This window comes from Macaca nemestrina, chromosome 7, assembly GCF_043159975.1.
Source record: "Macaca nemestrina isolate mMacNem1 chromosome 7, mMacNem.hap1, whole genome shotgun sequence".
Taxonomy (NCBI): Eukaryota; Metazoa; Chordata; class Mammalia; order Primates; family Cercopithecidae; genus Macaca; species Macaca nemestrina.
This window is the reverse complement of record NC_092131.1, coordinates 15,375,796-15,399,460: the sequence shown is the minus strand read 5'-3', so window position 1 is coordinate 15,399,460 and position 23,665 is coordinate 15,375,796. Positions and strand designations below refer to the sequence as shown.

At 50.6% G+C, this 23,665-nt stretch overlaps 1 protein-coding gene and 1 long non-coding RNA gene across 7 annotated transcripts in view; one reads left to right on the top strand and one right to left on the bottom strand.

Annotated features, from left to right (window-relative positions):
- LOC105467538 (solute carrier family 24 member 4) overlaps positions 1 to 23,665 on the top strand; it is a 172,654-nt gene that overhangs the window by 120,786 nt on the left and 28,203 nt on the right. The window contains exons 8-12 of one of the 3 annotated variants that reach the window (XM_011717198.3): positions 1,497 to 1,522; positions 3,584 to 3,637; positions 5,298 to 5,383; positions 10,096 to 10,265; positions 12,611 to 12,815. In XM_011717198.3, the coding sequence (XP_011715500.1) occupies positions 1,497 to 1,522; positions 3,584 to 3,637; positions 5,298 to 5,383; positions 10,096 to 10,265; positions 12,611 to 12,815 (541 nt within the window). Of the gene's footprint in view, positions 1 to 1,496; positions 1,523 to 3,583; positions 3,638 to 5,297; positions 5,441 to 10,095; positions 10,266 to 12,610; positions 12,816 to 23,665 lie in introns of all 3 variants that reach the window. The other 2 variants (XM_071099696.1, XM_011717197.3) reach the window with 2 other exon arrangements.
- Positions 125 to 6,275, bottom strand: LOC139364207 (uncharacterized). 4 transcript variants are annotated; one of them, XR_011625609.1, is made up of 4 exons: positions 6,117 to 6,275; positions 4,315 to 4,371; positions 3,560 to 3,696; positions 125 to 263 (listed from the first exon to the last, which is right to left on the bottom strand). It is a non-coding gene; the product is annotated as an uncharacterized lncRNA (long non-coding RNA). The 4 variants fall into 4 exon arrangements; XR_011625610.1 differs by having other exon boundaries at positions 128 to 263; positions 3,536 to 3,696; XR_011625612.1 differs by lacking the exon at positions 125 to 263 and adding an exon at positions 2,519 to 2,650.

Here is a 23,665-nt window from a genome sequence, read left to right as displayed (position 1 = left end):
GCATTAGCCAGGGTAGCATCATCACAGAGCTTGGTGGGCGGGGCTGCTCTTGCAGGGTCACTCATGTGGCTGTGGGCAGGCCTTGGGCTGCTGGCTGTTCCACAGGGCAGCTCTCAGCTGGGTTGCGGGCTTCCCTCAGAGCAAGGGCCAGAGGCACCAAGATGGAAGCCACAGCCTTTTCCTAACCTGCTTTCGGGAGTGATACCTGCCACATGTGCTGTATTCTGTTTGTTAGAAGCAAGTCACCAGGTGCAGCCCACGTGCTAGGGAAGCATGAATGTCATTCAGTGGGAGCATGGGGACCCCCTACAGGCTGCCTACCACACCCTCCAAAAAGTAGATGTCTGAGATGATTCTACAGATGAAACAATCTACGGATACATGATTTCAAAGAGGTCAACATATGCCCTAACTATAATATAAAGGAGAAATAAATGTAATTTATAATAAAAGAATACATCTTTCAGTATGTAAATGGTTTGGCATGAAGAAGCCAGGAGAGCCAATGAAGGGATTGGTTCCCTCCTACACAAAAACAATCTCTGAGACCGTCTAGTACAAATGCAGACTGATGCCCAAGTGTTGGGCTCTCTCCTAAACCCCGTGGGTGGTGCCGATGTTGATGATGTGATTTTCCACAATAATGAACGACTCCTGATAAAATTCCAAACAGAGCAAAGTATAATCATTCCTTAATTTGCATGACAATTACCTTATTAGAAAATTAAGGATTCACTAAAATGATGTAAAAATTCTTTGATTTACAAAAATGAAGTGAAGGCCGGGTGTGGTGGCTCATGCCTGTAATCCCAGCACTTTGGAAGGCCGAGGCGGGCTGATCACTTGAGGTCAAGAATTTGAGACCAGCCTGGCCAACATGGTAAAACCTTGTCTCTACTAAAAGTACAAAAATTAGCCGAGTTTGGTGGTGCATGCCTGTAATTCCAGCTACTTGAGAGCCTGAGGCAGGAGAATTGCTTGAACCTGGGAGACGGAGGTTGCAGTGAGCCAAAATCACGCCACTGCACTTCAGCCTAGGTGACAGAGCGAGACTATGTCTCAAAAACAAAAAAAAGATACACCCTCCAACACACACTTGCACACCACATATACACATGCATACCCCATACACACACAAACACCATGCACACACAAGCTATCTTTCAGTCTTTGAGATTTCTTGATTATAGCAATTCTGTTCCATGAATGAGGGGAGGCTTCTGCCAGGTTAGCCCCTAGTAGCTACTTGGACTGTTATAAAGCACAGGACATATCTCTGAGGGTGGCTGTGCTAAGCTGGGGCTATGTAATACAGTACACTGCTGGCCTAGGCTACACTAAGGAAAGGCCTGTAGGTGAGCAGCTCAGAAATGGATCCATAACACATATAACAAGGCCAGTATACGTTGGCTCTGGGTGCCTGGGTGTCTGTGCTTGTTCTTGTTTGGAAATAAATATGTCCCACCCACCTCAACTCTGTTTCTTTTGCCTTACAGTTCATATATGATGAACAAATTGTGTGGTAAGTTTTTCAAGTGTATTTTTCATTGTTCTTTTTTGTTGTTGTTTCCAGTATCCTTGTTTGTTGGGTTCCCTGAATCTTTTTAAACATTATTTTCATAAACTTAAGCTTATCAACTTGTGAAAGTAGAAAAAGATATCATTCTAAGCAATCATGCCTTTCTTTATCCTGTCGAAGTGCAAAAAACTGTTTCCCTTAATAGTCCTGTCCTGCTAGGTGTCACGATGTGTTATAAAGTTAAAATTCTGAAAACAGTATGGTATTTTGCAAAGGGATAAGCATAGGCCAATATGGAATGCATTAATGGGCCTATTTCTGGAATGGGGGACATTGCAGAGATGTCATGATAAGGCAGTGAGTTAGGAATAGAGTCTTGAATGCTGCAGGGACAACTGGGAATCCACACAGAACAATACAACATCAGATCCCTACCTCACACCTTATACAAAAGTAAACTCCAGGTGATTTGAAGATATTACTGTAAAAATGAGACTTTTTAGAAAATGTCAAAAGAAAATATAGAGACTTATCTTTAAGACACTAAGGTAGGAATTAATTTCTTAATTAAGATACATAACCCAGCATGGTGGCTCACACCTGTAATTTCAGCTACTAAGGAGGCTGAGGTGGGAGGATGGCTTGAACCCAGGAGTTTGAGACCAGACTGAGCAACATAGTGAGACCCCATCCACCAAAACAGATACATAAATCACAAACTTCTGAGGAACAGGTTGATGTTTCCATTCTATTTGATAGCATGGGAATGCATCTGACATTCATAACTCATAAACATTTTCTTTTGATTGCCAACAATTCAGAATCTGCATGCATCCTGTATGATTTTTTTTTTTTTTTTTCCCGAGATCCAGTCTTACTCTGTCGCCCAGGCTAGAGTGCAGTGGTGCCATCTTGGCTCACTGCAACCTCTGCCTCCTGGATTCAAGTGATTCATGTGCCTCAGCCTCCCAAGTGGCTGGGACTACAGGTGCATGCCACCACACCTGGCTAATTTTTTAATTTTTTGTAGAGATGGGGTTTCACCATGTTGGCCAGGCTGGTCTTGAACTCCTGGGCTCAAGTGATCCACCTGCCTTGGCCTCCCAAAGTGTCTGGATTACAGGCTGCATCCTGTATGATTATTTATGGAAATAGAATCAGACAATCAGGCTGAGGACATCAGCTACCTGCCCTGAGCAGCTGTGTGCTATGGGCCCCCAGAAACCTGGTTCTGGTCCTATCCTGGCCCCTAACCTGCTGTCTGGCCCCAGGAAAGCCTCTGAACTCCTGGGTCTCATTTTTGTCATCTGTAGACAGGGTTGGGATGGCAGTGGTTCCATGATCTGGAGGTCAGCAAAGGAAGAGCTCCCAAAACAACTGTAGCCCATGCTGGGCACATAATGGGCTTTGGTTTATACATGTCAAGTGGATGAACAAGCTAAAGCTTGTGTGCTCTGCCAGGGGCTTATGGTCAGAGCTACGAAAATCCCCACTGCTAGTGGGATTGGGTGGGGTGCACCAGAGGGTAGTAATGGTGCATCCCAGGAAGACCCCAACCCTTCCATGCCCAGCATAAGGCCCAGGAGGCTCCTGTGCCACCTGCCGCATATTCAGTCAGCTCTCAGGCCCTACTTCCAGGACTTGGGCCCCTTTCCACCCACACCCACAGCTTCTCTGGCTCCTGCCCAGAATCTTGGGTGACCACAGGGTCTCTCAGGGTCGAGTTTGCGTGACTTCAGGCCACTAGCCTCCATGAATCCTGGGACATGGTGGCCCTAGTCCCTCCCTTTTCTAGGAAGCTGGGGGAACCCCACCTCTCTCCTGCAGACCTCTATAGTTGAGAAGGGACCTCTCAGCTTTTCTTGCTTGATCATCAAAAGGGCTGCTGGTGGCAAGACAGCCACAGGCTGGGGGATCTCTCCCACATGCCCAGGTTCTGGGCCCGGCACTAGGGGCGGGGGAGGTAAAGACATCCCGCCCTCCTCCACTCCTGGACCCCTCAGTCCCAGCCTTCACCTGCCCCAGGCCCCGAGCTCTAACCGCAATCTCCTTTCTCTCTTTGAGGTGGGAAGGCCTGGTGCTCATCATCTTGTATGTGTTTTATATTCTGATCATGAAGTAAGTGCCCTTTCTCCTTCCCGGGGCTGCCGACGCCTTGCCCCGCTGCTTGCTGTAGCCTTTTGTGACAGCAGGGAGAAAAACATCTGTCAGATCTTCGTCCTTTTAGGCCAGCCCCAGCTCTCTGGGAGACGCCCTGCTGGGGGACAGCTGGAGTAGGGGAGGGGTGTTAGATGCTGTTCGGGGGGTGCCGTCCACACTGAGGCCAGGGGAATCACGCAGGTGGCTGATGTGTGGACCACAGGGCTGCTCCCCAAACAAGTAGCATGCAAGGACCTCCTTCCTGCCCTGCTCTGGGCAGCTTCTCCATGCCCCAGGGTAACCACTCACTTGTGCTATCTCTAGAAGCCTTCTGATAATTTAATACCACTCTTTTCAAAAAGCCAGGCAGATTAACCTCTGCCCCAGGCTTCATAAAATGCCACTTCTCTGGGCCAGTGCTTTGCACAACTGCAGCCACTGATAGTACTGAGGATGGAAACTCAGGCTGTGCAACCTTGAGCCCCTCCAGAAGCTACCCAGGTCAGAACCATCTCAAAACTACCCATGAGGAATACTATGCAGCCAGAAAAAGGAATAACGTTCTGACAGGCTACAACATGGATGAACCTGGAAAACATTATGCTCAGTGGACGAAGCCAGTCACAAAAGGACAAATATTGTCTGATTGCACTTACATGAGGGATCTAGAAGAGCCACATTCATAGAGGTGGATCAGAGGTCAGTGCAGGCGGCTGGGGAGCAAAGAAGGAGGAATTAATGATTAGTGGGAACAGTGTTGTTGTTTGGGATGATACAAATGTTTTGGGAACCGTGCTGATGGTTGTAGAACAATGCAAATGTAATTAATGCCACTGTATTGTGCACTTAAAAAGGGAAAGTAGTTAGAATGGTCAATTTTATGACATATATTTTTTTCCCACCACACACACACACACACACACACACACACACACACACACACACACACCCCTACTCATGAGCTGAGCCACGTTCAGGTTTATCTTCCTCCTCGTACCTGGATACGTAATTAAAAAGACAACACTCTGAGTTTTATGAGGATATAAATCCCACATTTATATAAAACATTTATAACGTTTTATAAAAATGGGTGATAAACTGTCAGACTGCAAGAGCATTATCCTTAAATGATCTCCAATCTGAGTGCCTTTCAGTGAGGAGCCCGCCTGAGGTTCTTTGAGATGGAGAGACTCTTGCCTCAGGGGTGATGGCAGTGCTGGCTGTGAGTGGTGCAGGGGGTGCCCGTGAGCATCCTGGGAGCAAGATCTGCTGCTGGGGGAGACAGGACAGGTCTGGTAATGCCCCCTGCGAGCCTGCTCAGAGGCGAGGTTGAGCTTCCTTTATTAGGACAGGCTCCATTAAGTAAGCCTCAGTCATCTTCTTGACTGAAAGGTTTCTCATGCCCCCGGGAAGCCCACCACCAGCTCAATAGGAGCAGGTGCCTCCAGACAACACAGTGTTCCCAGGTCCCTGTCAGGAAACTGTCAGCCCGGTTGAAAAGCCGAGGCTCCACACCTCCCCTGCCACCCGCCACTCCTGCTCTGTGCTGACTACGCGCAGGGATGGGGTGTGATCCCCCACTGCCCAGTCCGTGGGAATCCTCTCTACTGCCCTGACCTCCTGCCTCCCTCACTTCCAGGTACAATGTGAAGATGCAAGCCTTTTTCACAATCAAACAAAAGAGCATTGCAAACGGCAACCCGGTCAACAGTGAGCTGGAGGCTGGTAATGATTTCTATGACGGTAGCTATGATGACCCTTCCGTGCCATTGCTGAGGCAAGGTAAGGCTGAGCAGACAGGAGTGGGCAGAAATGTGTCCTGGAAGCCACTCTCTCCTTCTCTTTTGTGTACACACGCACACACACACACACACACACACACACACAGCCTCTCACAATGTCCCCCCTCTAAATTGTCACTCTCTTCCCTTTGACCGCAGGTGCCCTAAGTGAGGAGCGAGAGTCAGTATGGGAGATGGGGTTTTGCTTAGGTGGGGCAGGGGTAGAGGGAAGTACAGCAGGAAAGAGAAAAACCACAGCCACGTTTCTGGGAGCTTTCCCACGCCTTCTGGGGAAGGCGCAAGGCCTGTTTGGCTCTTCAGAATGCCGTGGGGTCCCTGACCCATGTGCGGGCCCACGACAGGAAGCTGAGGAGCTGGGGCGGCAGAGCCAGCCTGGGCCTCCCTACAGTTTCTCAAATGCCAGGCCCAGTCCTGGATGGAGAAGGGCTCTGGACAAAGCACCCGTTCTCAGGCTGGGAACTGTCGCCCGGAGGAAGAACAAGGCCAGTAAAAGGCAGACACGAAGCTGAGCAGGCATCCCCAGGCCAGCCTCAGAGAGCCCCACCAGGGAGCCCCTTCCCCTGGGGCAGCAACCTTGTCTCATCCGCAGCTCTTTGGCCTTCTTGTCTGGGAACTGGGGGTCTGGGCCTCCAGAGCCATCTCCTGTCATGTCTTACCGAATTCTCTGAATCATCTGCGCCTGACTGACGGCCTCTTTGGAAACCTGAATAATCCAAGGCCAGTGACCAGGTGGCTCCCTTTGTGGAAGCAGCTGCCGGGAAGGAGAGAGCGTTCACTCTAGCCCAGACCAGTGGCAGAGCCTGGGCCGGTTCTTGCAATCAGTATGGAAAAACAGGTCTAAGCTCCACCCTCGGTGTTGGGCAAGGCCTTCACCAGGTGAGCGCCTTGCACTGGTGTCTGGGGGCTCTTTCCCCCCCCCATTCTCCATGGCCTGGGGCTAATCAGGTGAACTCTTTTGTGATGTCACTGGTGGGACCAGGTGGTCTCAGATGTGTCTGGGACATCTGGGGGTGGAAGCTGTATTTCTGGGCCCCTTCTCCAGTCATCTTCCTGGGGCCGATGAGGGCATGGCTTCCTCCCATGTGCATTTTGGGAGTCTGTTCTGCCCTGTCTCAGGCAACCCCCAAGAGGGAGGAGTCTCTCCGCATAGAAGGAGGAAGCCTGCTAGGGCAGCGGGGTGCGGTCCAGGCCGCAGCCTGGGTGCGGAGGCCCACCCACAAAGGGCAAAGCTGAGGAGCTGATGAGTGTGGAGTTTGGTTCATGTGTCGAGTTTCGTAAATGCCGAGCAGGCTACCCCAGGGGAAGCCTGTTTCCAGGACAACCTCAGAAGGGGAAGGAGCCATGTGGGCTGCTATGTCGGATTTTAACTCTATGGGCGTAGTGGCCCCAAGGTGGTCCCCACACACAGGCTGGCAGGACAGAGGCTGGTTGCTGCCCTGTCGTATATATGGTGCTCCTGGGTCCTCTGGGCCTTCGTGGCGAGGAAGAGAAGTACTGTGTGCTGAGTCACTCAGCTTGGTGGGAGATGCCCACCCAAGAGCCGCCTACCACCCTGTAGCCAACCCAGGAGGCCCCCCAGGACCCTGCAGGAAGCACTTCTCATTCGCAGCATGGGGGCCTCAGCTCCTCAGCTTCTCAGGGCAACCCAGGCTCCCAGAGGCCACTGCCCACACGGTGCCTTTTCTGGCACTGCTGTGACTGTCTCCGCCACTCTGTGCCTGTGACAGTAGCACTTCCTTGCAAGTTTATTTCCTCCCAAATCTCTTTAAGTCCAGGACATTTTCTGGAAAACTGGAAGATTGGACACGGGACTGCCCCCAAGCACTGGGGAAGGAGGCAGAATCCCATCTTCCTGCAGCTTTTATCAGAGGGAATGTATTTGGATAAGGGCCCAGGGAGAAAGTCCTCAGAGAGTGTGAAGGGAAGTGGGGTGTGGGCCTGGACATCTGGAATTGGAGAAAGGGGAGACCTGGAGAGGCAGACGTGGGGATTTCTTCACGCCACTTTTTACTGCCCCTCTCATAAGAGGCTCCCAGAGGGCCATGTGTGAGTCACTGCTCTGCACTGTCCCCTGCATAGACTCAACTGAAGCAGGAGGAAGGAGCCCCCGGTAACACCCCGGGCGGGACTGGGGAGGCCAAGGCTTTGGGGCCTTTCCTAAGGGCGGTGTCATGGACTCTTAGCTGGAGATGACATCGGAGTTTCTCTCCCTGTGCCCAGCTCCAGGCAGGTCGCCATGTGGCCACCCCACCCAAAGGAATGCACAGGGTGCTGCTGCCTGGGAGATTCTCTCAAGAGCACACACTCTCTCAGGCCCGAGCGAGCTGTTCTCAGTTTTTGTGTTTCCCACAGAAAACCCGAAGTTTTATCCTCCAACTCCTTGACGGGAAAAGTGGGGAGAAAGCTTTTTCCCCATCACACTGATAAAAGGCCTTTGAGTACTGAGACGTTCTTAAAGGCTGTGTGGCTCAGCTCACCCAAGCAGCCTCCTGGTGCTTCTCAGGTGGCCTGGAACACAGCCTGGGCCACCTGCCTGCCAGCCTCGCCTGAGAGGCGCACTGTGGACCCCTCCAGGCTGCCCCGGCGCTGGGCACAGCCTTGGTTTATAGTGGGGAGAGTTGGGGGTGATGCCTGACCTTGGGCTGAACAGCTGGGAGAATGTGCTGTCATTGAGTTCTTTTCTGGGCAGCCACCCTGGGCATGGGCACACACCCTTGTTCTGTCGTTGGTCGGGGGCACCAGGACAAGGTGTCCTGGGAGCCAGGCATCCTGGGGAAGGAAGGAGAATTCCATCTTCCTGTAGCTTTTATCAAAGTGAATGCATTTAGATAAGGGCCAAAGGAGAAAACTGCCTAGAGAGTGTGGAAGGAATTGGGGGTGCAGGCCTGAACTCCTGGAATTGGAGAAGGGGGAGGCCTGACTCTTGTCTCACAGACTCCAGGCTCCCTCCTTCTGAGCCCACTTGTTCCCCGAGCAGTACCTGGCATGGGGTGGGTTCTGTAGGATGGAGCCTGAAGCCTGCGGTTTCTGTGGGTTCCACCTCCCTCTGGGATGGAGGCTTCTGAGCAGGGAGGGATTCGAGCTTTTATGCAGCAGTGAGGGGCTAAGGGCATGAGCTGTCGGGGGGCTCCTGCTTCTCAAAGTGGAAGCAGAGCCATCGAATCAGCCAGGACAGGAGCCGTCCTGAAGGCCAGAGGCCCCGAGGATTGAAGCTCCCATAGAAGGAGCCCGCTACTAACACCCTCCAGCACATAACCCCTGGCATCTTCGCCACCACCAAGAGTGCTGCCCCAGACTCTCGGCATCCACCGCACGCTAATCGTCTCTGGCAGTCTCTATTGGCCTTTGTCTCCTTAACTCTCCTCCTCTTCTAAATTGTAAGTAGTCAGCTTTCGTCCACGCGATAACACCTGCATTTCAAGCAAAACAAACAACCATAAGCCCGGCCCACCGATGCGCCGCGTGCCTCGTTAGAGGTTAGCATCCGTCTCTGACGAATGCATGTTCTCCTGGCTTTGTTTTCTAACCCACATGCCTCCTGTCTGCTGAGCCTTGCTGCCTGTTTGGTGAGGAGTGTGTGTGTGTCTGGTGTGCATTTCTGCATTTTTGTGCTATTAACTCTTGCACGGGTTTGCTCTCCAGACCTATTCCCTGGTTACCCCATGACCCATAAAGGACACACCGGGAGCTGGTAACCAGTGCAGAGGGATAGTCGTATCCATTTTTATAGCCCTTTGGAGGGGAACACTCTGCCTGCTTCTGCATGCTGTGTTCATGAGCGGTTTTGTAACTAGACCTCCTAGGGATCTGGAGTCAAATGTTAAATTCCCAAGGATACCAGCACGGTGCAGGTTTATGAAGATGGCAAGGAAGAGGTCTGGGGACAGGGAGTTTTGTTCCTCCCCATTGTGAGGGGAAGGAAAGGGTCAGAGAGACCAGCCTCCCTCCGGAGGGTGTCAGGGTTTATAGTCACTGGGCTCAGCCAGCAGCTCACCGTGCACCCTCAAACAAGCTCCTCTCCTGGGTCTCAGTTGCCTGTCTAGATCCCATGATCTAAATCTTTGACCTCACTACTTGCCCTGTACAGAACAAAGTTACAAGCATCCTCTCCTGCAGACAGAGCAGGTGGCCTTGTAGGAAGTTCAGAGCCAGTGCCCGCTGCTCTGCAACATTTTCCACCCCGGGGACCCTTGTCAATTTGCAAAATTTCATCGGAGCCTCTGTAAACGGGGGAAAGAGAGGTCCCCTCATAGTCGTGGGTGAAAAGTGGTAGGCCCCTGTCTGTATTGTAGGTTGGCTGCCCTGGTAAGGCTTAGATAAGGAACTGAAAGACCCTTGTAATTAGCCAAGACTGGGTCCCGGAAAAGAGGGGAGAAGAGCATTGGTTGCCCATGAGTGGTCCTGGAGCAAGGGGAACCACTGGGCTTCACACACTAGGTCAGCAGGTGTTTCAAAGCCAGTGATCCACTTTGCCTGACATGAGGAGTTGAAGCCAGGCATCCAGACTTCCAGGTGGCTGCCAGCTGCCAGGACCACAGCCTAGGGCAGCTCACAAGGCAAGGGGAAGTCAGTGCCCCAGCACTTGGGTGTTGTCCTCAGAGAGATCAGCACTAATCACGGTGTTGTGCTCAATAGTGAAGGAGAAGCCACAGTATGGCAAGAACCCCGTGGTGATGGTGGACGAGATCATGAGCTCCAGCCCTCCCAAGTTCACCTTCCCTGAAGCTGGCTTGCGAATCATGATCACCAATAAGTTTGGACCCAGGACCCGACTACGGATGGCCAGCAGGATCATCATTAATGAGGTGAGTTTGCTTGAAGGACCATAAAGGTGAGCAGCCTTGAATGCAGGAGGCCCTGGCTTGTTAGGGCTCTTCCTGGTGTCATTGATCACTGCACCTGTTTAAGGAAGGATGCCTGGGGCTTCCAGAAGCCTGCCCATCACCCACAGGCCGCAGATTATCCTTTGAAGAGATATTTTAAAGCCTGCAGCAATCGAATACCATGCCTGAGATATTTCACTAAGTATTTTGTCAGGCACTAGAGTAGAACTAATTGGAGAAAGGCCAGCCTGAAGTATGGATTGTTTCTTTAAAATGTTATTTAGAGCAAAACAAAAAAGATGAGTTCACACCTGTTCTCTGTGGACAGAACAACTCCAGAAGAAAACCTGAGACACTAATGAGCAGCAGTGACCTCTGAGGCTTCCTTTTCACTCTTGCTGTGTTTAAATGGGGTGCTTTTACTTCTCATTTGCAGAGATAATAATTTTAATATTATTTAATGTATAAACAGTATAGCAAAGATAGGGTCATTGCTCACCAACTTTTCCAGGCTTTGTTGCATGTATCATTTTGGAATTTTAAGTCCTTACTCTGAGAAGCAGATGGGTTGGTAGACTTCAAACTGTGAGCGCTGATAATTAATAGTTAACACATAGATTGTATGAAAGAACGATATTTCACAGTGCCTACAGGTTCTATATTGTAAACATTTGTCTTTGATTTCATGTGTACTGTGCCCTCTCTGTAGAAAGTATATTAAGAAAAGGAAACACCTTTCCAAAGCTTTGAATCATTGTGAATCATTTTGGTCCAATTCAGTGAAATTTGAATCAATGAAATTTGACTGAATCCAGGGCATCTTTCATGTATGTGTTAATTGTACCCACTGGGTGCTGAGGGTAGGGAGGGTTGAATAACTTTTAAGGATTTAGAGATTGGGGTTTGTAGAATATTTTTCATGGCATATATAGCCGGGAAAGGAATAGGTTTTGGTAAGTTGCTGAGATACTGGTTATTATGCCCTAAATGTGCTAAGCTGCTGGGAAGACTTTATCTTCCACCATGTTGTGATTGAACTACCTGGAAGGCAGCATGGAGAGCTGGAGAAGCCGGGTCCAGAGGAAGGAATTCTGAGCTTTAATCTCACATCAGCCACTAGCCCACTTAATGTGAGGGTATTGAACAGGATACTTTTAGCTCTAAAAATTTCAGTGACACACACTGAAAGGGTGTATGTCCACAAAAGACATGTACACAAATGTGCATAGCTGCAGTCTTCATAACAACCAAAAAGGGGAAACTATCTAAATGCCCATCAATAGGCAAAGCCATATCATGGGTTATTCATATAATAGAATACTACACAGTCATGAAAAATAACAAACTGCTGACTCTTGCGACAAGCTGGGTGAATCTCATGGCTACTGGTTGCCTGAAAGAAGCCAGTCATAAAATACACATTAATACTTGAATCCATTTATATGAAGTTCAAGCTCAGGGAAAACTAATCAATGTTTACAAAAGTCAGCATAGTGGTTGCCTTGGTTACCTCTGGAGTAGGGGTATATAGACTAGGAAGGTGCCTGGGGGGAGCCTTTGAAGGGGCTGGAAATGTTATACATCTTGATGTAAAACATCATTAAGCTGTGCACTTAGTGTAAGTGTACTTTTTTTTTTTTTTGGACAGAGTCTTGCTCTTGTTGCCCAGGCTGGAGTACAGTGGCATGATCTCAGCTCACTGCAACCTCCACCTCCCGGGTTCAAACGATTCTCCTGCCTCAGCCTCCTGAGTAGCTGGGATTATGGGCGCTCACCACCACACCCAGCTAGTTTTTGTATTTTTAGTAGAGACAGGGTTTCACCATGTTGGTCAGGCTGGTCTTGAACTCCTGACGTCAAGTGATCTGCCCACCTTGGCCTCCCAAAGTGCTGGGATTACAAGCATGAGCCACCACACCCGGCAGTAAGTGTACATTTTGTATAATGTGCCTAAAAAATTAAAAATTACAAAATGCATGCAGGGCCTTTCCTGTGGCCATCTTCAGGCAGCTATGAACGTCACCAAGGAGAGCCCTGAATAATGGCTGTTACCAGTGTCATGGGCTGGGCTGTCTAGCTGGCACTAAGAAGGGGTGGCCCAGGCCCTCTGATAAATCCTCAAAGGCTTCCTGGTAACCATACAAATGGAAATGACCACACTTAGAAGGATTCCAAGGTCCTGGGGCTGATTCTCAGGCAAACCTGTCCCCAGGGATGTTGTTCTAGGCACCTGTAAGAGCAGGGTGCATGTGAGGAACCCAGCATATAGCAATAGCATGATGCTTTATCACACGCCTTGCCTCCTGTCTTGCCTCCTGTCCACACAGCGGCAGAGACTGATCAACTCGGCCAACGGTGTGAGCAGCAAGCCGCTTCAAAACGGGAGACACGAGAACATTGAGAACGGGAATGTTCCTGTGGAAAACCCGGAAGACCCTCAGCAGAATCAGGAGCAACAGCCGCCGCCACAGCCACCACCCCCGGAGCCAGAGCCGGTGGAGGCTGCCTTCCTGTCCCCCTTCTCCATGCCGGGTATGTTCTGGGGGTGCTGGACTCTTGGGCTACTTTTTGGGGGCTCCATTGGGACCAAGCCCAGGTCTTCAGCATGGAGGCATGGACCTGTAAGGGCGGCACAGGGCTGGTGCAAAGGGTCGTTATTAGGTCGCTGGAATGCTCAGGAGGCGAATCTGTCCTCAGTACTGAACTGTGGATTGGAGCTGCAATGAGGTGCTGGCACTATGAAGTTCAGCAAGAACCTTGGGCCAGAGAGCAGGGCGGCTGGAGGCCTGGGGAGCACCAGTGACCCCTAGTGACCACACTTAAATGTTCAGGGCAGTCGATCTTTTGTGCTAAGGAAAAGCAGTCTACAATGTTATTTTTAGGGACATTCTTGCACTCTCTTGGCCCTTGCAGCAGGCCATTTTGACTATGCATCTCTTTATTTGCTGGGACAGGAGATTCTAAGGCCACAAATGACCCTTAGACAGTCATACCTTGTGTATTTGAAGATATTTCCTACCCATAAATAAGTCCAATCAGACTGAGGGTCTGCAGCAAGCCCTCCAGGATCCTCCCGTCTCACTTGGAGTCTGAACTGCGAGGCCCGTGTCATCTGACTGCCAACTCCTGCTGACCTCAGCTCCTGTTCTTCTCCCTCTCCTGGCCCCTGCTCCAGCCACAGCAGCCTCCTCACTGTCATTCCTAGAACACACCAGGTGTGCACCTGCCCCAGGACCTTTGCACCTGCCCTTTGCTGGAATGCAGTTTCCCCAGGTATCCACACGCTCACTTCCTCACCTTCTTCAGGTCTCTGCTTAAATGTCACTTTTTCACTGTGACCTTCCCTGACTACCACATTTAAAATATTTTGTCTGTTTCTTGTGTCTCTTGCCCCCACTAAACTGTCAGCTCCACAAAGCAGGTACCTCTGTCTACTGCATTTATCTGCATCCCCAGTACCCAAGAGTGGCCACATAGTAGGGTCTTAGTAGGTATCTGTCAAATGAATGAATCCAGGTATTCATGTGCGAGAGGATCCCAGGACCCACCCCGTCTGCCTTTGTCTTTAACTAAGTCTTCTGTGAGGTCCTCTGAAGTCCTCAGTGGGAAACAAAGGCCTGAGCTAAGCTGTTTGGCCCCATTTTTGGAGGCATTTTTCCTGGTGTCCACCAACCTGAAAGGAGGCAAGATTCCAGAACTTTCAAGGCTAGAATTTGATGTTTTCTGAAAAGAATTCTGTGTTTAACATCAGGCTCACCGAGCACCTGATTTGGGAGGTGACTCTGGAGGGCCAGAGGCTGTCCTGCCTCTTGTTCCATCTTGATGGGACACCTGCCTGCAGTAGATTGCATGGGCCTGGCAGGCTAGGGTGCCCTGTCCCCTGCTTTCACGCTTCGGCATGACGATGCAGGCTTCGTTTAGGATCACGGAGCTTCCCTGGAGTTTCTGAGTTAGAGAGATTCTCTGGGTTAGAGAGATTCCAGGGCATGCTCATTGCAGCTACCCAGGGGCTCTTCCCAAAATGCCAGGCCTGGTTCTCAATGTGAACATTCCGGAGCCTGGAGCAGGACCTGGGGATCTGCATTTTCAATCCCTCTCCCTTTGCTCCCTGGGACCTGGCTGGGTTCAGAATTGTTGGCCAACACCTCCCAGGCTTTATTCACATTCAGGGCAGGCTCAGAAAATGAAATGTGTTCCCTGACTGAGGTCACAGAGGAGCCCAGCCCCGGGGTTCAGGCCTCCCAGGCCTCCTCTGCTGACCAGAAGGCCGAGGGGATTGGTGTCTCAGCCCATCTCAAACGCTTCCCTGGCACGCCCGCACAGCTGCCCACATGCTCTGTGGGGAAGAAGGGCCCTGCTCAGCCAGTCTGGCTGGTGGGGAGAGAGGTCACGCCATGCTTGGGTCAACTCAGCCACCAGGGCTGTGTGTGGGACATGGAGAGCAGGAGGAGTGGCCTCCAGATCCCAGATCCCCTTCCCAATTACCTGTTTGGATGCACCAAGTGAGGGAAAATTTCTACATGGCAGGGCTCTAGGAGGGCAATGTGTCCACCCATAGAACCAGCTCATGGTGATGAACCAGGACGGGCCCTGTCTTCATAGAACGTCCAGGCACAGACCATGATTCGAGCCCTGGGTACCCATTACATTTGCAAGTTATTGCACCCCCAGCTCACTTTCCCTCCTGTGTCCCCTGGGGGCTGGGGAAAGGTCAGAGCTGCAGTCACTGAAGGAATTTCGGTTCTTTTGGGCCTGGAGACCGGATGTCAGGGAGGACCAGAGTGCCAGAGCAGGCTGCATTGAGGGAGATGCAACCACAGTCCAGGAAACAGCCAAGCTTATGAGGGGTGGGGCGAGGAGGAGCGACTTGCCGTCTGGAGAGTTCTATGTGCCCCTTCTCCACCCCATGAGGTGGGTGGCAGAATCCCCATTTTGCAGATGTTGGGCCTGAGGGGGCCACAGCTACCACTGCCCCACACTGGCCACTTCACCTGAATCCTGGTATCGAGGCTGTCCACTATCCAGGCGCTGCAGGAAAACCAGGGGAAGGGATGTGCCCTTTTTGGTCATCCTTACCTAAGCAGGTCAGCCATGGGTAAGGATGCCTCATCTTCCTATTCCTTAAGCCCAGAATTTGACAGCATTGTGCAGGGAGGACCCCGGACCAGCCACGCCTTTGCCTTGTCCTTGTACTGGGAGCTGCTGCTCTGTAAAGAAGTGGCTGTGCAGACTCTGGACAGGTCACTTCCCAGGGTCCGGGGCTTAGAATGCAGCTGTCTTGCAAGGGCTGGAACCAGATGGCTCCTGGGTCCTCCCTCCCGGCTCCCAGGTTCTCTGCACCCCTGAGTCCTCCTCTGAGGGGCTCTGCCCTTGCTTGGGGGCAGGACTTCCTGCTATATAGTGGCCCGCCTTCTTCCTCAAGCCAGAGGTTCCAGGCTATTCCCCTGGGCTCAGTGCATCCCTGAGCCAAGTTCAGCACGCTTCCTCTGAGCGAGTGTCCTCCCTGCCCTCAGGAACAGGCCTCAGCTTCCTGCATCCCAGGAGAAACCTCCTTTGTGCGTCTGCGGATGTGTTTCCAGTTGTTGTCCCTGGAAACCACAAGTGGCTTCCTTTTCTTCTTCCTCCCTTTCCCCTGTGAGGAGCAGAGGGTAGGAACGGAGTTGTACAGCTGCTGCTCGTTTAGGTGTGTACAGCTGCCTAGGAAAATTGAGGCCTGGGGTGGGCAGAGGTTAACAGGAAATTGGAACAAGTCAGTGAGACTCCGCCCCTGACAGAAATGCCCTGTATCCAGCTCCCGGCCCTGCCACCACCCACCTCACCCCACCCACCCCTTGTTCAGGTTTCACAGTGGCTGCAGGATGGCTTTGAGGGTGTTTCTTAAGGGTGGATGGAGTTAGCGTTTTCCAAAGCTGGGGCACTGGAAGGAATCACAGGACCAGGGGAGGAATCACAGGGCCAGGGGCCACCGGAAGAGGGAGAAGCCACCCTGCTGGGGAGCTCAGAACCAGCATAGCTTTGGGTGTCAAGGAATGAGTCTAGCCTCGTGCCGATGTGCAGCTCTTGTGTGTTGCGAAGGACAAGCTGGGAGTCCAGCTGTGGAGTCCAGCAGTCCTGGGTTCAAATCTCAGTTCTGCCACTCACCAGCAGGGTGAGTCTGGGCAAGCTCCTTCACCTCCCTAAACCTCCATTCCTCATCCACAAAGTGGCGGGTGATGGCATCTACCTCCCAGGGTTGATCTGAGTAGCAAATCAGATACTTTAGTCAACTGTGCACCATGTCTGGCACACAGTAGGTGCTCAGCAAATGTTAGTGTGAATCCTAGTGTGCTTTAACCGTGTGGCTTCTGTTACCCTCTCCTTTTGGGACTACGGGGTTCTAGAAAGATCATAGGTTCCAGAATCCCTGGGGGCCTGGGACGATCGGTTATTCCAGGGCTTAAGGCGAGGGAATTACCGTGTACCAAGCACCTATTATGTCCCAGGTCTGAGCTTCAGGCAATTTGCAGACAAGATGATCCTCTCAGTCAGTAAATAGTTAGGGCCCAGGGTCTATCCTGGGCTTTGGGGATCCAGTAGGAAGAGGACAGCCATGGTCCCTGCCCTCTGGGAGCTTCCAGGCTTACAGAGCAAATCTGAGCAGATGACCACACGATGTGCTGTATACATTGTCTCCGCCCCTAGGATACAGCTGATAAGTGGGGAGGTGGGAGGCCACAGCCTGCTACCTCCTTGCGAGCCCCAGATGAGGGGTCACTGGGATTGCCAGGGTAGAGGCCAACAGCATCAGTGGGACCTGGCTCCGGTGCCCACCTGGCCTGATGGTGGATTTACAGGTGGACACCCAATATAGGCAAACTCTTCCCACTTTAGACCACAGAGGCTGGTAATTAGGCCTCCCAGGGGTGGGTGTGGGTGGGGGGAAAAAGAGGAAGAGGAGCTTTCTCCCATGGAAACTGTGGTCTGCAGTGCTGGCACCGCCGTGAAATGGTCAGCAATGACCCTGAGCTGCAGCCCAGCTGGGAAAGGCTCCTGGTACAGCTTGTCTGCTTGTTCTGGCACATAGTCTGGGGGATCTTGCAAGCCTGCTGAGGCTGCACCCTGGCCCTCGAACAGGACTCCCTCTTGCCCCCATAAGGGTAAGGAAATCACCTTGTTCTTACCAGGACGCTGGCCTTTGTGGCCACTTTTATTATAGCAGTCAACAAACAGCTACTTGGGACTAGCCATATGTCAGGCACTAAGCAGGAAATGGGGAATTCTTCTATTGCTCTGTAATTCTTATATTAGTCAGCTCGGGCTGTCCTAACAGAATGCCACCGACAAAGCAGCTTAAACAACGGAAATGTGTTTTCTCACATTTTAGAGGCTGCAAATCCGAGATCAGGGTGCCAGCATGGTTGGGTTCTGTGTCCCTCTTCCTGACTTGTAGACAGCTGCCTTTTTGTTCACGTGGCCTTGTTTGTTTGGTGCATGCATGTGGAGAGAGATCTCTCTCTTCCCCTTCTTCTGAGGCCACTGTTGAATTAGGACCCCACTCTTAGGACCTTAATTACCTCCTAAAACTCTATCTCCAAATACAGTCATATTGGGAATTAGGACTGCAACATATGAACTTGGAGGCGAATAGGGGAGGAATGATTCAGTTCATGGCAGGATCTCACGGGACGTCCGTGTGCCATGCCCTGTTCTAAGAGCTTTACATGTATCCCCTCATTCATGGCTTGCCACAGAACGAAGTAGGGATGCTTATTATCTCCACTTTACAGAGAAGGAAGGGGAAGCACAGAGCGGTAAGTGATTGCCCATGGTCACCCAGCAGCTCTGTGGGTGCAATGAGCCGGGTTTCTACCCTGAGCACCAGACACTATCCACTGAGTACTGCCTCTTCATTCTGGGCACTTTCACTTAATCTTCACAGTTGCTTTGTGAGGGAGGAATATTATCCTCATTCATAGAGGTGGAAACTGAGGCTCAGAGAGGCTGTGGAGCTTCCCAAGTCACACAGCCATTGTGTAGGGAGCCGCTTTTCCACTCTGTGCTTCCCAAGCTGTGAATACCCTCAAGATCAGGTCCATCCAGAAGCAGAGTCCCAAACCACCAGCCCAGAGCTGTCATGAAGCCAGCATATGGCCTTAGAGATGTACTCTCGGCCTACAGTGCAATTTGGCTCCTCTCAGTGAAGAAACCACGGGATAAGTTTGTGTTTCACAAAAGTCCAGACCCTTGGAAGTTCTTAGAAGAGTAACAGGAGGTAAAATGCACTAAGTACTTACCCTGGGCCAGACAGGGTGCTTTATTTTGTATTTATTTGTTTAGTTATTTATTTAGTTATTTATTTTTGAGATGGACTCTCGCCCTGTCTTCCAGGCTGGAGTGCAGTGGCGCAGTCTCAGCTCGCTGCAACCTCCACTTCCCGGGTTGAAGTGATTCTTCCGCCTCAGCCTCCCGAGTAGTTGGGATTACAGACGCATACCACCACACCTGGCTAATGTTTGTATTTTTAGTAGAGATAGGGTTTCACCATGTTGGCCAGGCTAGTCTCAAACTCCTGACCTCAAGTGATCCACCCACCTCAGCCTCCCAAAAAATGCTGTGATTACAGGCATGAGCCACCAAGCCCAGCCGAGACAGGGTACTTTATATATATTAAGTCATTAAACCCATTAAAACCCTAGGGAGGTGGATAATGTTATTGTTCCCATTTCACAGGTGAAGAAACTGAGGCACAGAGAGGCTGAGTTGCCCAGGGTCATACAGGAAGAAGGGGCAGAGCTGGGATTTACACAATGGCCTTCTGACCCCAGACCCCAGATGTGCTTAGGGGACAACACTATCACGCAACCAAGGGACTCTTTGCTGCTTTTTTCTTGGGAGCTTGTAAGGGAATTGGTTGCCTCTGTCTGGGCTGCTAGTGTCTTCTAGTGTGTGGGCAGGGTGCCAAGTAATTTGTGTGGTGTTGAGTAAACCGTGTTGAATTGGGTTGAATTAAGGGCCTTTGGGATCTCACATGCTGTCCTCAGGGCTTGGATGATACCACCCAGCCTACTCTTCTGTTATTATAGCAAAACCCAGAACAGGCAATCGGAAGATTTCAGGAAGCTTTTAGAGCTTTTCTCCCCATCCACCCCCTATCTTCTTCAGTTCTAAATAGCTCTTGAGAGGGCTCCACTGGTTGGGAGGAGAGAGATCTGTGTGGTCCTTTTAAGCTCAGAAGGCGGCACTGAAGAAATGGAACTCTGTAACACTCCGCCTTCCTGTCCTTTCCTCTTAGCATCTCAGCACATTGGTGAAAGCAGTGCAGGAACTGGAGATGCTGTGAGCTCATTTACATGTGCAGTTCCACACACAGTTCTCGTCTGTTCCAGGGCCCCAGAGACACACAGCACTTTATAGTGAAAATGATTTTGTTCTTACCTTGGTCTCGGAAGCCACCAGAGAAATTGCACATTCAGTTGACTGTCTCATAAGTCAAGGTCAGAATTTTAAAGGAGCTTCCTTCTCAGTCACTCTGCGTGCAGAGGTATCAGTTCTCAGACAAATTAGAACAAAACCTGGCTAAGTGTCCTTATTTTTTCATATGACAAGTCTTTTTCACTTACCATAATATTCATACCTTTAAAGTATACAATTAGCGGCTTTTAGTATATTCAGAAAATTGTGGAATCATCATTATCATCGACATCAGTTTTAGAACATTTCCACCACTCCAAAAGGTACCCCTTACCCATAACTGCCCTTCCCACCTCCCCCGACCCCCTAGCAACCACTAACCAACTTCTTATGTCTTTGGACTTATCGTTTCTGAATATTTCATATAAAGAGGATCATGCAATATGTGGCCTTTTGTGACTGGCTTCCTTCACCTAACATGATGTTTTCAAGGTCCATGCACGTTGTAATATGTGTTGGTACTTTATTCCTTTTTACGGCTGAATATTCCATTGTATGGATAATGAATGCCACATTTTATCCATTCATCAGTTGATGGGCATTTCAGTGGTTTCTACTTTTTGGCTATGAGTGGGTTCTTTTTAAAAGACCAAATAAAGCATCGTAGAAAAGAAAGCTCAGTATTTTTTATCGAAATGAAAGCAATGTTCTTTTAAGTTTTCTTTGGTTAGCAGTAAACAGTCTCTGAATACTAGAGGGATCTTGGGAATTTTTAGACTGGCCTTCTTATATTACAAAGTGGGAAACTGAGAACCGGAGAGGACCAGCAGCTTGCCCAAGGGACAGTCTTGACCAGACAGAACCAGGCATCCAGGCCACCTGTCCTGGAAATCCACTCCATGCCACCCCTCCAGCCAGGCCAATATAGTACATGCTGGGAGTGGGGAGATAAAGGCCTGCCCAGGACCACGTGTCAGGGTCCTGAACAAGAATGCCAGCAACAAAAGCCCACCCAACAGATCTTCACATGCCAGCAACAGAAGCCCACACAAGCCTCCTTCTGCTAAAAGGAGAACTTTTAAAAATAAGTTTACAGGGGTGTGCTGATGCTACAGCAAAACCCAGCATCCCCCAGCCCTGCTGGACAGTAGCAGGAAGGTGGTCGGTCCAGCCTCACTGCAATTCTGCTTTTCAAATCAGAGACCTAATTTGAATCCAGAACTTTAACTTCTGGGAGATGTCACCTTTAGCTTTCCAGCCTCTGCAGATACACTGGAAGGAGGCTGGAAGATGGGGCTGCCGAGGATGTCACGCTCCACACGTCCCCTTACACGGGCATTGTAGTGAAGCTGAAGAAAAGCAGTGAAGCCATCTTAATGATGTCTTCACATGGACCAGACCCAAGAGTCGCCAAGAAACCTGTGCAGTTTTTAGAGCCCCTCCTGGGGGAAGCAAAGAAGGGCAAGGCCCCAGCCAACAGCTACACAGCAGTGTCCCCCAGCAAGCACCTGCTCTGGCCCCAGCACCGTGCCTGGCATCTTCTATTCAGTACTTAGAGTGTCCATGACAGCCCTGCTGAGTAGCTGGTATTTATGGTATTCCCATTTCCCAGATGAGAAAACTGGGCCTCAAGAAGCCTCCCAAAGGTGAATAGGTACCACGATCAGGGCTGGCACCCCAGGTCTGCCAGGCCCCAAGGAGCTGTTCTCTGACTGCTTCCTTTGTTGACTTTGGCCAAGAGGGCCGGGTCCTGAGTTGGAGCATCTGCGCTGGAATGCACGGGGCAGCCGGAAGGAAAGGGAGGGAGGAGGCTGGCTGCCAGGGCTGTGTGGTGTGCAAATACAGGGAACCCGGATGGCTTCACCCTGCCATTGGTGGTTTTCCTGAAGGCTTAGCAGGGAAGGCTTGCCAGCAGGGTGGAGTACCAATACCGTGTTCCCTGATTCTGTTGGTGTCTCTCTGATGCAGCCTCAATTTAATGCTCCCCAGGGCCTCTAAATTCAAGGTGAGGCCTTCAGAGGCAGGGCAGTATGCTTGGTGCTTTTTGCATTTCTTTCATCTGTCCAGGAGTCCTTGAAGTGGGTGGGCAGGGACAGTTATCACTGTCTCACAGGTGAGGACGTGGAGGCCCGGAGAGATTAATGGCCCCCCTGCTGCCACACGGTCAAGAGTGATGGGACAGGACAACTTTGTCAGAAGCCTTGAGATCCCTACAGTGAGACGCCAAGCAGGCCTTAACCTTCAGGTCATCTTTAGAATGAGGGAGCTTGTGCACCAACCCTGACATCCTTCCAGCTCTGGGACCCATTTACATCCAGTTCTGAAGCAGCCACAGAGCCTCAGAGTGGGGGCTGTGGGAGTGTCTGCAGTGCTGGGCTGAGGGTCCCTGGGATGGGGTCCCTGGGATCGGCACCAGCTGAGGGAACTCTGGGCCTGGCTTCTCCCTTGACTGACAGAGCCTGGTCTGTAGCTCCGCTCCTTCCCTCCCCATGAGGGCAGCTGCTTCAGTGAGGAGGCATACACAGGGTTTCCGTGTCACTTGACTGTGCCTGTGTGAGAGGGACAGCCAAGGCTGCCTCCCCTGGGAAGGCCCCCCACAACCCCTGAGAGCTCTCCAGGCCTTTATGCAGTGCTGCCAGGGAGGTGTCTCTTCCTGGGCCTTTGGTATCTCTGCACCACCCCCAGCCCAGACAGCCTACACCTGTGTGTGACACTCAGCTGGGCCTGCCTCTGACTTTGCTGATACCTGATGTTTTCCCTCACATCATCCCTTTCTTTCTTCCCCTTCCCCACAAACCTCAGTGTGACAGCTCAGTTCAACAGCAGGACTTGACCTCTTCTGCTTTCTCCTGGGCTTGTCTTTGCCCCTCTAATGCCCTGAGGGTCATCAAAACCTGCCCTGCAGGAGGTAGGACAGTGTCGCTAAGAGGCCTTAGCATTGGACACCCATAGAATTGAGTCCTGAGTCTGCCACTTCTAGCTGTGTGACCTTGGACAAGTTACCTGACCTCTCTGAGTTTTTCTAGTCTCTGTAAAACAACTTAACCCAGTGCTGACAATAATAGGTACTCAGCAAGTGGAAGTTAACAAGGTTAATATCAGCAGTAGCTAGAATCAGAGTGCTGACTCTGCACCAAGCACTATTCTAAACACTTCATGTTTGTTGGCTCATTTTCAATCTCACAGTAGCAGAGTGGGGTGGAGATTCTTGTTATCCCTATTTTATGGATGAGAAAACTGAGATACAGAGAGACTAAGTGCTTTCCTAAGCATCCTAATGCTGGCATATGTCAGAGCTGGGATTTGAACCTGGGTACCTAGCTTACTGTTTACCACAAAGCTGCAGTACCCTTTAAAAGGCAACCAATTTAATAAATCTAAATTTAATGGTACAAAAAATAATAAAAATACCCAAAATTACTGATTCTAAAGCTTATTCACCCCAAGGAAGAAGAGACTGGAAAAACTTCAGTGGTTCACATAACCATAGGAGGATTTTTCTGTTTAGATCAAATCTATGAGCTAAAAGTATGGGGCTTTAATCTGAAAGTTGACACCTGCCCACTGGTAAGTAGCAGAGGAACTTCCATGGGCCCTGAAATCATAAGGTTCAGAGGGCAAACAAGCTGCACAGTACAGAGGACCCAGGATTTAGACTTTGAAGACCTGCATTCGAGACCTGGTACTATCTCCCATTGTCTATGATGCTTCAGTTAGTCACTGAATTTCACAAAACTTTAGTTTATTTACCTGTGAAATAGGAAAAATACCCCCCAATGCTCATATGAGGAACAAAGAGAGTATTTGTGAAAACAACCTCTGAGATGTGAGGCACAACACAAATGTTGGTCAATGGTGAGGTGGTCATTCATAATACAGTCTTGATGGTACTCCGACATCCACCTGCATCTCTCTCCCTCCCCACAAAGGCCAGCACAGAGGCCCCTGACTGAGGCAGCAGGGTCTGTTTGTGGCTCTGCCATTAATCTTAT